General features: G+C 54.8%; 1 protein-coding gene across 1 annotated transcript; it reads left to right on the top strand.

The window, feature by feature from the left end:
• Window positions 1-2,965: 2,965 nt before the first annotated feature.
• Window positions 2,966-14,019, top strand: ARX (aristaless related homeobox; the record flags this gene model as incomplete). The annotated part of the gene is made up of 5 exons (XM_079727319.1): window positions 2,966-3,161; window positions 4,890-5,766; window positions 8,360-8,405; window positions 11,232-11,560; window positions 13,779-14,019. 5 exons carry the CDS (start codon window positions 2,966-2,968, stop codon window positions 14,017-14,019), a joined length of 1,689 nt encoding a protein of 562 aa, XP_079583445.1.
• Between the last annotated feature and the right edge of the window lie 1,481 nt (window positions 14,020-15,500).

Below are 15,500 nucleotides of genomic sequence, written 5' to 3'. Positions count from 1 at the left end.
CCTACCCAACAAATCAATTAAATACTTCTTAGATATTAGAGGCATCATTTTGTTTTCTAAAATAACATGTAGGATAACACACATATATCTTAAACCCATCTTCTGATTAGACGCTGTGGAGATGCCAGCAGATTGTCTCCCCGTGGGTATGTTAGAAAAGTTTTCTGTTTTTTTTTTTTTTTTCCTTAATCTTTCAGGAATAGCAAGAGCCAATTGTAGATTTTGAAGTTGGGTACTGAATTGTGACAAAGATCATTTCAGGGCTGCTGGGTGTAAATGGAGCTGGGTCGGGCCCTTCTCCCCGAAGTGAATGCATGTGCCTTCCCAATAGCGTCCTCACTTGGGAAGATTGATTAGAAAATACCAAAAATAAACAAGATAAAATAACAAAGCTAGTGTTTTCACCAGGTTTCCCAAAGAAAGACATTATATTCCATTAATAGAATTAGATTTAATTCCAGGGGTCATTAAGTCAGAATCAGAAATTCTATGTTAACCTCCCCTTTGGCAGTGGATGATTAAAATTAGAATACACCCCAGCAGAAAGTCCGACTTCTTTTTTAAAAAAAGGAGAACAGCTGCAGAAGGGGGAGGAGGGGGACGGAAGCTAAGAAATCTTCCACCGAGAGACTTGAAACCCCGTTAGGCTCTCAGAAATGATTTGTGCGTTTGTGTCTCTTTTTCTTTCACATGATCTTCTTTGGACTAATTTTCAGCCCACTCCCTGCGTGTGCGGGAGTGTGACTCTGAAGTCACGGAGCCACCTGCAGCCGGGTCTTGTGGATTTCCGACGCGGGGCCCGCTGAGGAGGGAAAAGTGCCCCTGTGTCTCCCAGTGACCAGCCGCAAGGACGCCCGTGAGGCTCCGCGGCTGGAGGCTCGCTCGGAGGAGACCGACGGGGCTGGCCGCCTCTCGGCTGCGTCGAGACCCGCAAGCGGAGAGTGGGCTCTCCGGGCCGGGGAGGGAAGGAGGAGGGAATCGGCGCGCAGAATGTTAGTTTAAAGCTGAACAGAACAGAACTATGGGTGAGGATGGAGAGGGAAGAATGCAGGAAAAATAGAAGATCCCAGGGGCCTTGGAACAGCAGAGAGTGCTTAAAAGAAAATCAATGTCAGAGAGAGCTCGGGTTCTCCTTCGCCCCCAACTCCCATCATCCAAGTGTAGGAAAAACTGGTGAGACTCAGACCAAAAGCCAGAGACAGACAGACAGACACACACACACACACACAGAGCGCTCCCTGTCCTCTAGCCTTTAATAGTAGTAGTGTCCGCATTAGTATTAACATTATTAACGTGCCTGTTCCTAACCCTTCATCCCCTCCAGTTGTGTCATGCTCCTGCCAAGCCAGCCCGATCTGTCTGCCACCCACCCACCAACATCCAAGAGTTAGGCAGATGTTTATGGCCGGAAAAAAAATCCCAGTTATGCCTCCTTGTATTTTTAAATACTGACTGTAAGTGATTCAAGTATAATCCTTTGTAAAACGCTTTTCTCTTTGACACATTGAAGGGGTTGAGAGAGGAAAACCCGGCGTGGATTCCCCCTCCCGGCCCCTCTCCCACCCACCACGCTCGCCCCCACCCTGACAGCGTCGGGGCCCCTGGCTGTCCCTTGGGCCCTGCACCCAGGAAAGGAGGGCGTCCGTTCTAGCCCCTCGCCTGGGCTCGGCCCAACTTCCGCCGGAGTTGAGTCTCGGTTCTCAGCGCTGGACGCGCAGGAAGCTGTTTGGGAAGAAACGCGCTCTCCCTCAGGCTCGCTCTCTCGCCTTTGCCAGGGGGAGTTGAGAATTTTAGGCGTTGAGATTTGGTTGAAGCCGAACCTGGGTCCCTCCCACCCTGGAGCGCTCAGGGCTCCCGGCAGGTTCCACTCCCTGCGCGTGATCTGAGAGTGTCCAGCCTCGGGGTGACGGCCTAACTGAGGCTAACTTGTGGGGAGGAGAGGAAAGCGAGTCCGGGGAGAAGGGGGAGACTCCAGGACTTGTCCCCAGCTGCCCGTCCTCGCAGCCGACACTCGCCTGTCCCTTTCTGCCCTGTTGGTGCTCTAGGGAAGGCCGCGCGCCTTTGGCAGAGCTTTGTCTTTAAGGGGACTTCTTCCAGAGTTGAAGACGGAGATGAGAGCGGTTGAGGGACGCTACCAGCAAGAGAGCAACCGCCGGGCCCAAGGTGAAGACGAACAGCTCAAGGCGTTGGGCCGCAAGAGAAAACGGAACGCCCCAACTGCAGATGTTTGCTTGCGTCCGTCACCCCGGCACCTCGGAGGCCCGTCCGGCCTAAAGAGGACGGCGGCTGAGGGCCACTGAGGTCAAGGCGCTGTCCCGGGAGCGCAACACTGGCTTTGAAAAGGGCCAAGTCGGTCTGAACGCGAGCCGAGCCTCAGGGCCTTGTCTCCGAGGGAGTGAGGTCCTCGGGTTGGTGGAAGGGGCGCACGTCGCCCGAGTGGCACCCGCAGGCCTGACATCCGAATAAGCTAGAGCTTCGGGCTAGCCCTAAAGGGTTAAAGAAGGGGCTCCAGGAAAGTTCTTAGTTAGAAAGTTGTTAGTTAAAAGCAAAATATAAAAATAAAATTGGCTCGGGTGCGTGCCTGCTGTCCCCCCTCCACCGCCGGCCTTCCCGGAATCCAGTCCGGGTTTTGCGCGGAGCCCTCAGCCCGGCGCAGGCCTCTGGCGAGAGCCAATCAGAGGGCGCCTCTCAGCACGTGGAGGAGAGAGACTCCAGAGCTCCGCGCCCGCAGCTCACTACACTTGTTACAGCTTGTCCTGAGCGCGGAGAGGGCGAGCTCCGGCCAAGGGCAGGGTGGGAGCCAGCAGCCAGCGACCGAGCGAGGCAGAGAGGCACAGAGATCGCAACAGTATCCATTATAACCAGCCATCTAACCCCACCCCCCCAACACACACCCATCCATCCCACCAGCCCCGAGAGGCAGCCAGCGGCCCGCTTCTCTGCGCCCAGGGAAAAAACCCCAGCCATGAGCAATCAGTACCAGGAGGAGGGCTGCTCCGAGAGGCCCGAGTGCAAAAGTAAATCTCCAACTTTGCTCTCCTCTTACTGCATCGACAGCATCCTGGGCCGGAGGAGCCCGTGCAAAATGCGGCTGCTGGGAGCCGCGCAGAGCTTGCCTGCCCCGCTGGCCAGCCGCACCGACCAGGAAAAGGCCGTTCAAGGTAAGGCTGTGCTTGCCAGGCACCTGAAAAGGGTGCTGGGCGCTGGTTTGGATGTGTGATGTTCCGGGGCCAGGGGCCTGCGGTTGTCCAACTGGAGACGGAGCAAAGAGAGGGAACAACTCTGAGGCCTGGTTGCCTCAAAGAGCGGTAAACATCTCGCCAGGGGATGTCTCTCCCTCCCCGTCTGCTTCCAGAGAAAGCAGAGACCGAGCTTCGCTTCAAGGGCCCTTAGGTTCTCGGTATCCGTCCTTAGGTCGTTCAAATGCCCCCTTTGGTGGCCTTAGGGGTGCTCTGAAGAGGGGCCACAGGCCAGAAACAGCAGGTGCCGGGTGGGCTCTTGTAACAGCAACTTGGTGAAGACAAGAACCCCAAAAGCTGTGAATGGGGACCCCAGGCCGAGTGAGCCTTGGCCTTTCCTCTTTGGAAGATTTCTTTATATGTGGTGTTGTGCTTTTTTCTTCTTTTTAAAATTGTAGATTACTTGTGACCTTTTAAATCCAAGCTTTGCAGAAAACATCTCCCTGGGATTCCCCAAATGCTCCTTATTGTATTTAAAGTGTATGAAATGTACGGCTTCCGGGTGTTGTTTTTTTCTCTGCTATGTTATTTTTTTTTAAACAGTTGAGATGTTTAAAAGCTCTTATTTTTTTCTAAAATTAAAAATTTCAGAACAACTGTCGTTTTGCCCCGAACCTGTTACACTCAAGTTTCGCCTTGAGCTGGCTTGCAGAGGTGTCGCAGGGAAAGAATTATTGATTTCTTTTAAAATCCGTAAACCAGCGGTCCAGCCGCAGCGCCACTTGGAAGACGGGAGCGGACAGCGGAGAAGGGGGCGTTTAAAATAAAACTGACTTTTTCCTTTTCTTTTTTTAGCCTGCAGTGGCACCTGTGCCAGGCGCTTCCTCGAGGGGAAGGAGCGGCCTGTGCCTATTGCACCCCTTTCGTCCCCCACCCAGGCCTTTCTGAACCCATTTTCTCCAGGACGATTTTTCTGTGCTCGGAGCCGCCAGCCCCTCCCGCTGGGGTCTGTCGGGGCAAGGCCGCACTCAGGGCCACGGGCCGCTCCCCCTTCCCCCGCAGGGGTCGCCCGCCGGGCAGGGGCCCCTCTCGCCAGCCCCGGCCGCGTGGCAGAGCCGAGGGCAGAGGTCGTGCGCAAAGTTTTCAGAGTGGTGGTGATTTTTTTTTAAGTTGCTGAATGTTTTCGGATTGCCCCCTGCCCCGAAACGGGAAGGAAAAAAGTGAGAGAGAGGGCAAGGGGAAAGAAAAAGAAAGGAATAAAGGAGGGAAGGAAGAAGGGGGGGCGCACAAGTAAGAGAAAGGAAGGAGAGGGAGAGGGGAAAGAGTGATGAGGAGACGGGATGAGAGAGAAAGAAAAGGAGAATTTAAAATGAAAGGAAGGGCGAGGAGAGAGAGAAAGACGTAAAGGAAGGAAGGAAGAAAATAAAAGGAAGAATGGGAGAGGGAAAGGAAAGGAGGGACGGAGGAGGAGAGACGGAAAAAAGAAGGAAACAAGAGAAACGGAAAGAGAGAGAAAAATGTAAAGAAAAAGAAACAGCAAGAAAACTGGGGCAGGAGGAGAAGGGCTCGGAGCCTGATGGCGCGTGGTGGGGGGGTGCCGCGCGCGCCGGGGCCTAGGCGCGGAGGGAGCGGCGGCGGGCCGGCCCGGGCGGCGACTCTGGAGGGGGCGCCCGGCCGGCCGGCGCGCTGACCGCTCTCCCTTGCCCGCAGGCTCCCCCAAGGGCAGCAGCGCCCCGTTCGAGGCCGAGCTGCACCTGCCGCCCAAGCTGCGGCGCCTGTACGGCCCGGGCGGGGGCCGCCTCCTCCAGGGCGCCGCGGCGGCGGCGGCGGCAGCGGCGGCGGCGGCGGCGGCGGCGGCCACGGCCACGGCCGGTCCGCGGGGGGAGGCCCTTCCGCCGCCGCCGCCGACCGCGCGGCCCGGGGAGCGGCCGGACGGCGCGGGGGCCGCCGTGGCCGCCGCGGCCGCGGCCGCCGCAGCCTGGGACACGCTCAAGATCAGCCAGGCGCCGCAGGTGAGCATCAGCCGCAGCAAGTCGTACCGCGAAAACGGGGCGCCCTTCGTGCCGCCACCGCCCGCGCTGGACGAGCTGGGCGGCCCGGGGGGCGCCGCGCACCCGGACGAGCGCCTCGGCGCGGCCGGTGGCCCCGGCGGCGCCCCGGCGGCGAGTAGCGGCACGGGCGCCGAGGACGAGGAGGAGGAGCTGCTGGAGGATGAAGAGGACGAGGACGAGGAAGAGGAGCTGCTGGAAGACGACGAGGAGGAGCTGCTGGAGGACGACGCCCGCGCGCTGATCAAGGAACCGCGGCGCTGCGCCGTGGCCGCCACCGGAGCGGTGGCCACCGCCGCTGCCGCCGCCGTGGCCGCTGAGGGCGGGGAGCTGTCGCCCAAGGAGGAGCTGCTGCTGCACCCAGAGGACGCTGAGGGCAAGGACGGCGAGGATAGCGTGTGCCTGTCTGCGGGCAGCGACTCAGAGGAGGGGCTGCTGAAGCGCAAACAGCGGCGCTACCGCACCACGTTCACCAGTTACCAGCTGGAGGAACTGGAGCGGGCCTTCCAGAAGACGCACTACCCAGACGTCTTCACCAGGTACGCGCGAGGGGTGGCCGCAGCGGCAGCGGCTGGAGGGAGCGAGTGGGTCCGGGAGAGGGAAGGTGGGCGGGCAGGGGCCCCGGGCTGGGGCAGGGACGCCGCTCCTGGACTCTACCCAGGCGCGCCCTCCCAATGCACCCACGCCGTTGACCAAAAACTACTCCTCCCCTCCCCCCTACTCCGGGCCTTAAGTTTAGACTGGGATGTTTTTTGTTTTCAGTTCTTCCCAAGGTCTCTCCAGTTTAATTTTTTCAAATTACGAGTTTTAGTTAGAGAAAAAGAAACCGCCTTTCCAAAGGCCGCCCGAACACGCCACCTTGGAGACGTGCGCACCCTTGCGCACACACTCAGGGCCCCGGGCGCTACGGTCCGGAGTCCGGGCCAGGTCCCAGGCGAGGCGCAGGAAGCGCTGCCGGCCCTCGCCGCCAGAGCTAAACAGGGCCTATTTTTGGCCGCTGTGTGGTGCGATCGCCATCCCTGCCTGATGCCCCGGGCGCCTGCTGGGTATCAGTTAACGCAGTTCGCAGTGAAGCTGCCCGTGCCTGCGGAGAAGGCCGTTAAAAAGATCCGAGTTCTGTCATTTGAGGACTCCTGAAATAACCGAAGGACGTCAAAACGGGGCAGTGTTTGGTATCTGTACAACTGTGGAGGCACCGGCATAATCCTCCCTTCTCATCGCTGCCCTGTCTTCCTCCACACACATTAAACCCAGTGTTGGTTTAATGTACGCGGGTTCACAGGGGCGGGCATTGATTGCTGGAAGCCTGGCAGGCAGTAGACGGAACAGCTGGGGGAATTTTTCTCTTTGGACGGCTGTCCAACCCGGGTTTTCCTCCTAGTTACCCTCCACTTCCCACTCGCCCGGGTTTTTTGGGGGGAAAGATGTACCTGTGAGATGACTGGGCCTCTGAAGGCCAGCTTATTCATCCTACCTGGGGCGCCGGCCTGGCTGGGGGCCTTCCTCTCCCACCCCAAGGCTTAGGTCTGGCTCGGCGAGGAACCAGGGTTAGGGCAAACTTTCCCCAGCGGGGAGGGAGAAAGAGATGGGTGTTTGCCTAGCGTTGGGCTTGTCAAGCTCGAGCAGCACCTTCGCATGAGGCGTGTGCGAATTTCAACGTGCATTTTAGTAGCAGCGGAAAGCCGTCCGCCCCTTTGAACCGGAGGAGAAATCGCTCAGTGTTCAGGAGGCCCGAGCCAAGTCGCAAGTGTAGTTGGTCTAGCCATTAATTGCCAGACTGTCTCCTAACCAGAAACGGAAAAGAGTAGATTTGATGCGGGGCAAAGGCACTGAACTTGATCATCCCCTGAGCTAAACTTGGTCCTCCCCTGTTTCATCCAGTCCCTTCGTTACCTTCAGAAAAGAAAATAAATTTTAAAACAATTGTGTCTATCAAATAGCTAACCGGCCGACCTGCTTTTCTGCATTTATCACACGTGTAATTCGAAAGAAGAAAATGATGTCGTGTCGCTTGGCACCCAGGTCTGCCCTTTTTTAGCTTCTCCAGGGGAACCAAAGTACATGAAGAGGGGCGGCTCCTTTTCGCCACCCCATGCTCACCTCTTTCCGACCCAGGGGGTTAGTTAGAGCCCCTTGGCTCCCGCCCGGATCCAGCCGGGAGTGTGGTTTTGGGGTTTTAGATTTGCTGATGCTCACTGTAGCAGAAGGCAGAAGGAAGCTCTCCAGTGAACCGGTTTTCTCCCAATCCTGAAGTTTCAGGTGTGGGCCAGGGGCACTGCCAGCAGTGCAGACCCAGGTCCGAGGCTGGGGCGGCCCCCGCTTTTTCATATTAGCGAGCGGAGAGCCAATTATTCTCTGCGCGCTCATATTTTTGGTAAACAGGTCGTAAGCCATTTTACAGCATCTTAATGGTTTCCTATTTGCCTTAATTGTGGCAGTAATAACTGCAATGACGGGGTAGGGTTTCAGTTAAATTGACTTCCCCTGAGATGGGCAGGGTTTGTAGTGGGCACTGGAGTCAGGAGGTGCGCAGAATTTTGTTTAATCGAAAAATTACCCCACTGAACTCTTAACAAGCTTAACATATCTCCAGAGGGTAATGGGGAGTATGACCTAAAGGGGTGAGGGAGGGAGGATGGCGGTGGAGAGAGAGAAATGGAAGGAAAGGCAGAGAGCTGGAGAGAGAGAGAGAGAGAGGAGAGGGGAGAGAACATTTTTTTAAAGAAGGCAGAAAGAAACCAAGAGGGCGAAAGAAATGTTTTTAGTTGGGTGCTGAGTTCTCACATTTACTATTAGGACAAAAGAGGCTATAATCACTGTGTGTGTGTGTGTCTTGTCTAACTCTGGCTTAGAAGTGAGAGAGAATCCGAGACTTAGAGACTCAAGAATTCACCCCTGTCACTCTTGAATATATAATACGATACAATATAATAGATAACATCCTATATCTGGGAGTGTGTTGTGTTTTTACGTTTTCAGTCAAATAGAAGGCACTCCAATGTTGAAGGGATGGCGGTGCCTAGGTGTGTGGGGTGATACCCTAATGGAGGAGGCTGCCAGCGAGGGAAAGGGGGCTGACGGGGGTTGCTGGAGCCTGCAGTGACCTCCTGCCTGTGTGTTGCTTTCTTATAGGGAGGAACTGGCCATGAGGCTGGACTTGACTGAGGCCCGGGTCCAGGTGAGCTGCACTGCAGAGAGGGAGGAAGGGAGGGGCAGTGGGCTGGGGGGAGAGTGAAAGAGATGGGTTGATGGATTGGGGGGTTGTTGAGAGACCCCCTTCATAAAATGAAGAAAAGCAGAATCAGAAAGATAAACCCAAACACTCACACACAAAACTATATTAAAATATGAACACCTGGGAGGTCGAAGGGGAAGATTTCGAGGTTTGGGAGCCTTGTGGAAGGAGTCCAGGATCAGAAGAGGGGTTTCAGGGTCCCTGGGACTGCAGTTCAGAAGCCCCCTGGTCCATAGCCCCTGTAGGAAACAATCTGCAAACTGAACTGACTTCTCCTGATTGAAATAATGGGATGGAGCATGGATTTGGTTGTTAGACAAATCCGCTCAGCTCCAAGCAGGTATTTGGCTGCGATTAAGTCTCCAATCGGGCTTCATAAAAGCCCACTTAGTGCTAGAACAAACAGGGCCATTTGAAGGCAAAATGCTGTTTGATTTCCCCTCTGCCCGCACAAGGAGCTGGCTAATGCTATTTGATTTCCCATTTTTTATAGCAATGAGCCCACATTGATCTAATAGGGAGTGAGTGCAATGCTATTAAAGGTGTTTGCAGCCCCATACCAGAGTGCATTTCCGAACCCAGGCCTCATAACCAAAGAGACGATCAACACTGGGCAGCCCCGACGGCCAACAGAAAACAGATGTCCCTGGGTTAGGAGCTGAGTGAATCACTTTACAGTCAAAATCAGGTGCTGATAAAGCACAATAAATTCCATATGGCTCATTTAATACACAACAGCTTCTTGCATTAGAGGGCTAATGATGAGGCCTGTCCCCTCCTTTCTGTTGACACATTTCTCCATTGTCAAACAGAGATGTGACAGCAACTCTGCATTTTCAGCTCAGGGGAACGAGTCGTGGGAAAGTTAAATAACTTTTAAAGAGAAAGAGAGCGCCCCCCTCCCTTTCTCCTCTCTCCCTATTCACTGGAGAAGATGTAATTAAGTGAATATGAATTATTAGAGTCCTTTCGTTTACCTTTGGGGGGCCTCAGAGGTATTAATTCAATAATGAGGAATTGCAGGGGGACATCTTGATAATTGCAGTTGAGCCGGGAGAGCTGATCCATCTGTAGAAGGTTTCCACGTTCTTTGAGGGCATTCTGCCTCCACTGTCCCCCCCCCACCCTTACTCCTTTCACTGCCATCGAGGAGGGGTGGATATTGTCTAGACAGATTTGGATACACAAAAGCTGCCCACCCAGCCTGGTCCCATCTAGTCTTTCTTTTTCAAGTCTCTGAATTTCCACACTGGAGTGTTCCTGTGATTCTCAAATAGATTATTTGAGGGCTGTGAAATGTTATGGATGGGCCCCCTTTTGGCAGAATTTTAAGTAATCAACCGACTTGGATTCTTGATTTTTCTTGCCCTAGGTGGCTGTCTAGAAGTCAAACCAAGCCTAGATACTAGTGCTAGTAACGACAGCCCCCATTGTGTATATTTGAAAGGCACAGATGTCTTAAAAATTTTTTAAACATTTTCCTCTGGGATCATTTACATTATATTTTAATATAACTCTGTATAGCCCTGGAGTTCATTCTTAATTTTTAGACTTGTGTGCAGGCATAAACCCAGCCCTAAAAATATTAATGCCTTCAGGGGAGAAGGAGCATATCTTCTCAGCTGTGGGTGTGATGAGCAGGTCACATAAAAATAATCTCATGCTCCTAGGAGTTATTTTTAGACTATGGTAGCTGCCATATTTCAGGTAAAGGTCTCTACTAAAACTGCTTTCTGTTAACAATTAGCAAGATATCTTGTGCTGAAAACCTCCCCCAAGCCTAGAACTATCTTATTTAAATAACCTATTTAAACCACATCCCCAGAAGAAATAAAGGACCCGTTAGCTAGCTCTGAAGATGTGCACAGTCTGCAGGTATCCTACACTCTGGTTTCTGTGTCCAGGTATTGCTGAATACCTGGTCCCCGCAGTCAGTGCCCTACTCGGCAGAACCTGGCCCTGCATAGAGCCCCTGCAGATAGCAGGCTGTGTACCCCACACTTCACTGCAGGGAGAACTGGGCCCCTAAACTGTATGCCTGTTTGCTAATTACCGTGGGTATTTCTTCCCTCCCTCCCAGTTCTCCCCAAGCCCGAGAACCCAGTGTAGTGCTCATAGGCGTTCAATAAATATTTCTGGAAAGATCAAATGAACCGCCTCCCCGATTCCCTTTTCAGTGCAGAGCAAGAATTTTGCCACCTCTTGGGTAAACCTGAAATAGGCAAAAATAGCTGATTTGAGGCAGAAGGCTGATAAGCCTTCTTCTCTTGGTGGCTGCCTGGTCCCAAGAGTCACCACTGAATGCCAACTTCTGCATGCCTTATTTTGCTCATTCCTCATCACAGCCTTATGAGTAAACTTTTATTACCCCCATTTTACAGATTAGAAAACTGAGGTTCAGAGCGGTTTAAGTGACCTGTTTAAAGACACACAGCAAGCAAAAGGCAGCGCAGACATTTAAACCTTGGTTTCCTCACTTCTGAACACACGAAGCTACTTTCCTTAAAAATTGGAAAGGAACTAGGCTGGTTGAAATATCCACTGGAGAGGGTTCACTTGCCCAGTGTTTCCTGCTCGCTTTAAGTTGGGCCCTCTTTCACTGCCCCTTTGGCCCCAGACGTGTCCTTGAACTACCTGAGGCCAGAGAGGGGTGAGGTGGGCGCAGGCCGCAGGGGAAAAGAGGCAGGGCGGGACGCTCGGGGAAGAGGCGGGGGCGGGGTGGGGGGTGGGCCGGAGCCGCGCCGACCCCGGCCTCTTTCCGCTTTGCAGGTCTGGTTCCAGAACCGTCGGGCGAAGTGGCGCAAGCGGGAGAAGGCGGGCGCACAGACCCATCCTCCGGGTCTGCCCTTCCCCGGGCCGCTCTCCGCTACCCACCCGCTCAGCCCCTACCTGGACGCCAGCCCTTTCCCTCCGCACCACCCTGCGCTCGACTCGGCCTGGACGGCCGCTGCCGCCGCCGCTGCCGCTGCCTTCCCGAGCCTACCTCCGCCTCCGGGCTCGGCCAGCCTGCCGCCCAGCGGGGCGCCGCTGGGCCTGAGCACTTTCCTCGGAGCCGCTGTGTTCCGGCACCCGGCCTTTATCAGCCCTGCGTTCGGCAGGTAATACGCGGCTTCGGGGAATCTGTCTCTCTCATACACGCACAGAGGCCTGGGTCCAGGGAGGAGGCTGGAGACAGGTAGGGACTACACACATCTTTTCTCTTTGGCTTAACCTCAGCGACTTAGCCAAAGAAAATAATCTCTAATTTTGCCTTAAACAATGTGGATCTTGAAGGGAATGACTTGGGACTGAGCGGCAAAGGGAAAGGCAGTGACGATAATAGCAACCGTGGAAACTGGGAGTGTTCAATGAAAGCTGCACCAGTACAATTTGAAGGCAGCAACAACCCAGGCCATAGGTGGTACGTGTGTAAACGGGTACAGGTGTAGGCCACAGAGCCAGAATGACTTTTCAAGTTTTGCAAAAATCCTTCCTCATGCCCCAAAGCCTGGCAACCAGAAGAACACAGCCCTGGCCCCCACAGGAGCCCTGGAGCCACGGGCCCTCTGGGTGCAAAGGATTTTTTTCTTTTTCCCCAGACTCTATCTTCCTTGTCATTCAAGTGACCCACTGCCAACCATACCCCCGACCCCCATATATACAACCCCCAACCCCCCCAAAGCGGCACAAGACAACGAAAGAAAAGAAACAGTTCATCATATATTATAACTCCCTTTCTTTAAATGAACATCGAATGATGAAATTAAAAGTCTGTATAATCACACAGACAAAGAAACAAAGGAGAGATGTATTAAGTTGGAAAGTGCAGTGAAAATAAAACTGAATGCAGTTTCAATGATCTCTCTTTGGGAGAACAAAGAAATAACAGATTCATCCAACTGCATAGCCACTTAACAAAAAAATCATCTTGGAGAAAATTTTCAAAAAAGACTCAGTAAAATTAGTTTCTTGTAACAAACCAATAATGTAAACAGAAAGTGCACTGAAGTGTAGTGACTCAGTTTACCTAGTGGAATCAGGGCACGTTACGCCCCCTCCAGGCCACACTTTCTTTCTTTCTGGAAAAAATTGTTAAAGTCCTCTGTCCCTCGCTCTCCACCCTCTCCTTTACCCTTCTCACAACAAATGACTTGTAAAAGCTGGCAAACCACGGCTGGAGTACCGGCTGCCAGATTTGGAGAGGCTGGAAGAGGAGTGCGGTGCGGGTGGTAAAAATAACAGAGGTGATAACAGAGGTGGAGGGTGGGCTTGGGAGAAGCAGGAGGCGCTCCTCGAGCCCAGGTGGGCTCATTTCTAATCGTGGAAACCCTGAGTTGGCCTTGCGGGGGCCCGGAGCCAAAGCCCTGGGGGGAAGCGGCGGGGGTAGGGGTGGTGGCATTGAGCGTCAGGGGCGGCTCGGGCCTCAGCTGCAGGTCAGCGGTGTAGTGCGAAGAGAGTGGAGGCGCCTTGCGGAGCAATCTCGGTGCCTCCCGGAGGCGGTGGCGCGGACTGGAGTCCCAGGCTTGGGCTGCGCCGCGCTCCGCGCGCGGGGGTCGCGGGTCGGGGCTCTCTGGGACTAAAGGCTGCAGGGGCGCAGGGAAGGCGGTGGGGGAGAGGTGTCGCCGCTCCGGGACGCGGGGCCGCTGGCTGATTAGAGCCGCCTGGCGAGCGGAAATCTACAGGCGGGCGCCCCCCACCCTCGCGGTCGTCGGCCGGGCACTGGCAGCTCAGCCCGGCGCGGGAGGGCGGCCTCAGCGGAGGAAAGGCCGGCAAACAAGACCGGTTTTTTCAAGGTAAAAGGAGCCTCGGGCCGAGAAGGCGCCCTATATAGAGAGTACAAAGTGGAGCACGGGTCTTGATCAGTTTTGATCCCACGTTCTCCTTCCTTTCTCCCTTTTTTCCCCTTCTCCTTTTCTCTCTTCTTTCTCTTTGTCTCTCTTCTCTCTCCTGGCAAATAGTATCACAGGAAATTGGAGCTCCTGGTCTAAGAATACACCCCGCTTCTTAAGCGAAAGCACAGAATCCGCGCAGTTGGGCCATGGGGTTTTGAGACTCGGGGCTTGCCTCCGCCGCGGCTCGGTCCCCTCGGTCTTTTCTTCCCTCTGTTGGTTCCCTGCTCTAGTAAACCCTCTCAGAGCACCCCAGCCTCCCGACGGCGGGTCCAGCTACTCCCCAGCCCGCGGCCCACCCGGGCCTGCGACTCCCCGCCCCAGCGGCGGCGCCCCTCCGCGCCCTTCTGTGCCCTCTGCTCCCCCGGGGAGAGGCGGCGGGGAAGGCTGCCCGAGGCGCTGCGCGCAGCTCCCGGGGCCGTGACCGCGCTGTTTGCTCTCCCTGCAGGCTCTTTTCCACCATGGCCCCCCTGACCAGCGCGTCGACTGCGGCCGCGCTGCTGAGACAGCCCACGCCGGCCGTGGAGGGCGCGGTGGCGTCGGGCGCGCTGGCTGACCCGGCCACGGCGGCCGCAGACAGACGCGCCTCTAGCATAGCCGCGCTGAGGCTCAAGGCCAAGGAGCACGCCGCGCAGCTCACGCAGCTCAACATCCTGCCGGGCACCAGCACGGGCAAGGAGGTGTGCTAAAGGCTGCCCTCCACCCTCGCGCCCCAGGCGCGATCCGGAAAGGTCACCTCACTCAGCACCACTTAAGACCAAATGGAAACAGAGGACCAGCACACTCCCGAGACGGCACTGAGAGAGCGCAGCCGCCTTCGCAGCAGCCTGGACGCGGGCAAGGCAGCCCTCGGCGCTACCGGACGTGGCACCTCCTCGGCTGGCTGTCCACCCGCCCCTGCCCCTGCCCCTGCCCCTGCCCCTGCGCCTGCTTCTGCCAACCTCGCTCCAACTCGAACGTCCACTCTCTCCCGTTCTTTTACTGAAAATACCCGGGAGGGTTTTCTCCCTAAGACGCCTGGTATTGAAGTTAAAAAATTTAAAAGCCCAACCTCTCTTCCTCCTGACACCCCACTTAGCTTTTTTTAAATTTTCCTAATAGCATTTTGGCGCTCTAAGTTTATCTCCCCAGCGTGGGCCCCGGCTTCGGGCCGGGGAAGCGAACGCGAATCTGTAAGATAGCTAACAGTGCACTTAACGGAAAGGGGCGTCTTGTTCTTGTTCTCTTCTTTATCATACACCAACCAAGGTTTTTATATCAAACCAAAGGGAAATACTCTGCTAGAATATGGACTGTTGAAGTCACCAAACTGTGATTATTGATTCTGTACATACCATTGTTATTAAAAAAAAAAAAGAACAGAGCTTTGTATATTTGAAATGTTATAACGCAATTGCACTCAGCGTGGTATGGTAAAAGTTTGTCCTCCTGTAGATTCTTACTGTGTTGTAGATACGGTAGGGTTCCTAGACAAATATTTATGTACTCAAGCCCTTTATTTAACTTATTAACTGTAGAGGCTTCCGAAACCTTCAAGGTAAAGGCAATGGTACAGTACTTTTGTGTAATGTGTAACCGTTATCACTTTTCCTTGCTATCTAGTGGAGAAGTGTCACGCTCAAAATAATAAAAAAAAATATATGTTTAACAAAAGGAAGTGTGAATACTCTCTACAGGCTCTGAGGGGACAGTAGTAGGGAGCCCCCCAGAGGCCGGGCGTGGGCTCCTGCGCCCCGGCACCTCCAGGGTTTATCTGAACTCGCGTTTTCCTGGCAGAGGCCCCTGGTTTGAATCTGATCCTCAAAGGATCCGTAGGGTTTCCTACGAAAGTTAAGATCGCTGCCGCCGCGGCGCTTTCCACGCGCATCTAGGCTTTCCTGGGTCGTGTCGCAGCGGGAGCTGGGGGGCCCGGGGCCCAGAGGTGGGGTGGGCTTGAGGGAGGGAGGGAGGGAGGGAGGGTGTACCGTAGGCATTGTTGACGGTGAAGACAGAAATTTGAAGCGAGCGGGAGTCTTGGCTCGGAAGGCGAAGGAAACTGTTTGTGGAAAGTGCCACGTACAAGGAAGTGCGCAGTCCGAGATGACAGGTAATGGCGAGAGCGAGGAGCCGAGGCGCTGGCTTCCGAGGGGGCGGGCTCCACGGTACACGCGCGGGTAGGAGGGTGTGTGTG

The sequence above is a fragment of the Hyperoodon ampullatus genome (genome assembly GCF_949752795.1).
Source record: "Hyperoodon ampullatus genome assembly, chromosome: X".
NCBI lineage: Eukaryota > Metazoa > Chordata > Mammalia > Artiodactyla > Ziphiidae > Hyperoodon > Hyperoodon ampullatus.
This window is presented reverse-complemented; position numbering and strand designations above follow the sequence as displayed.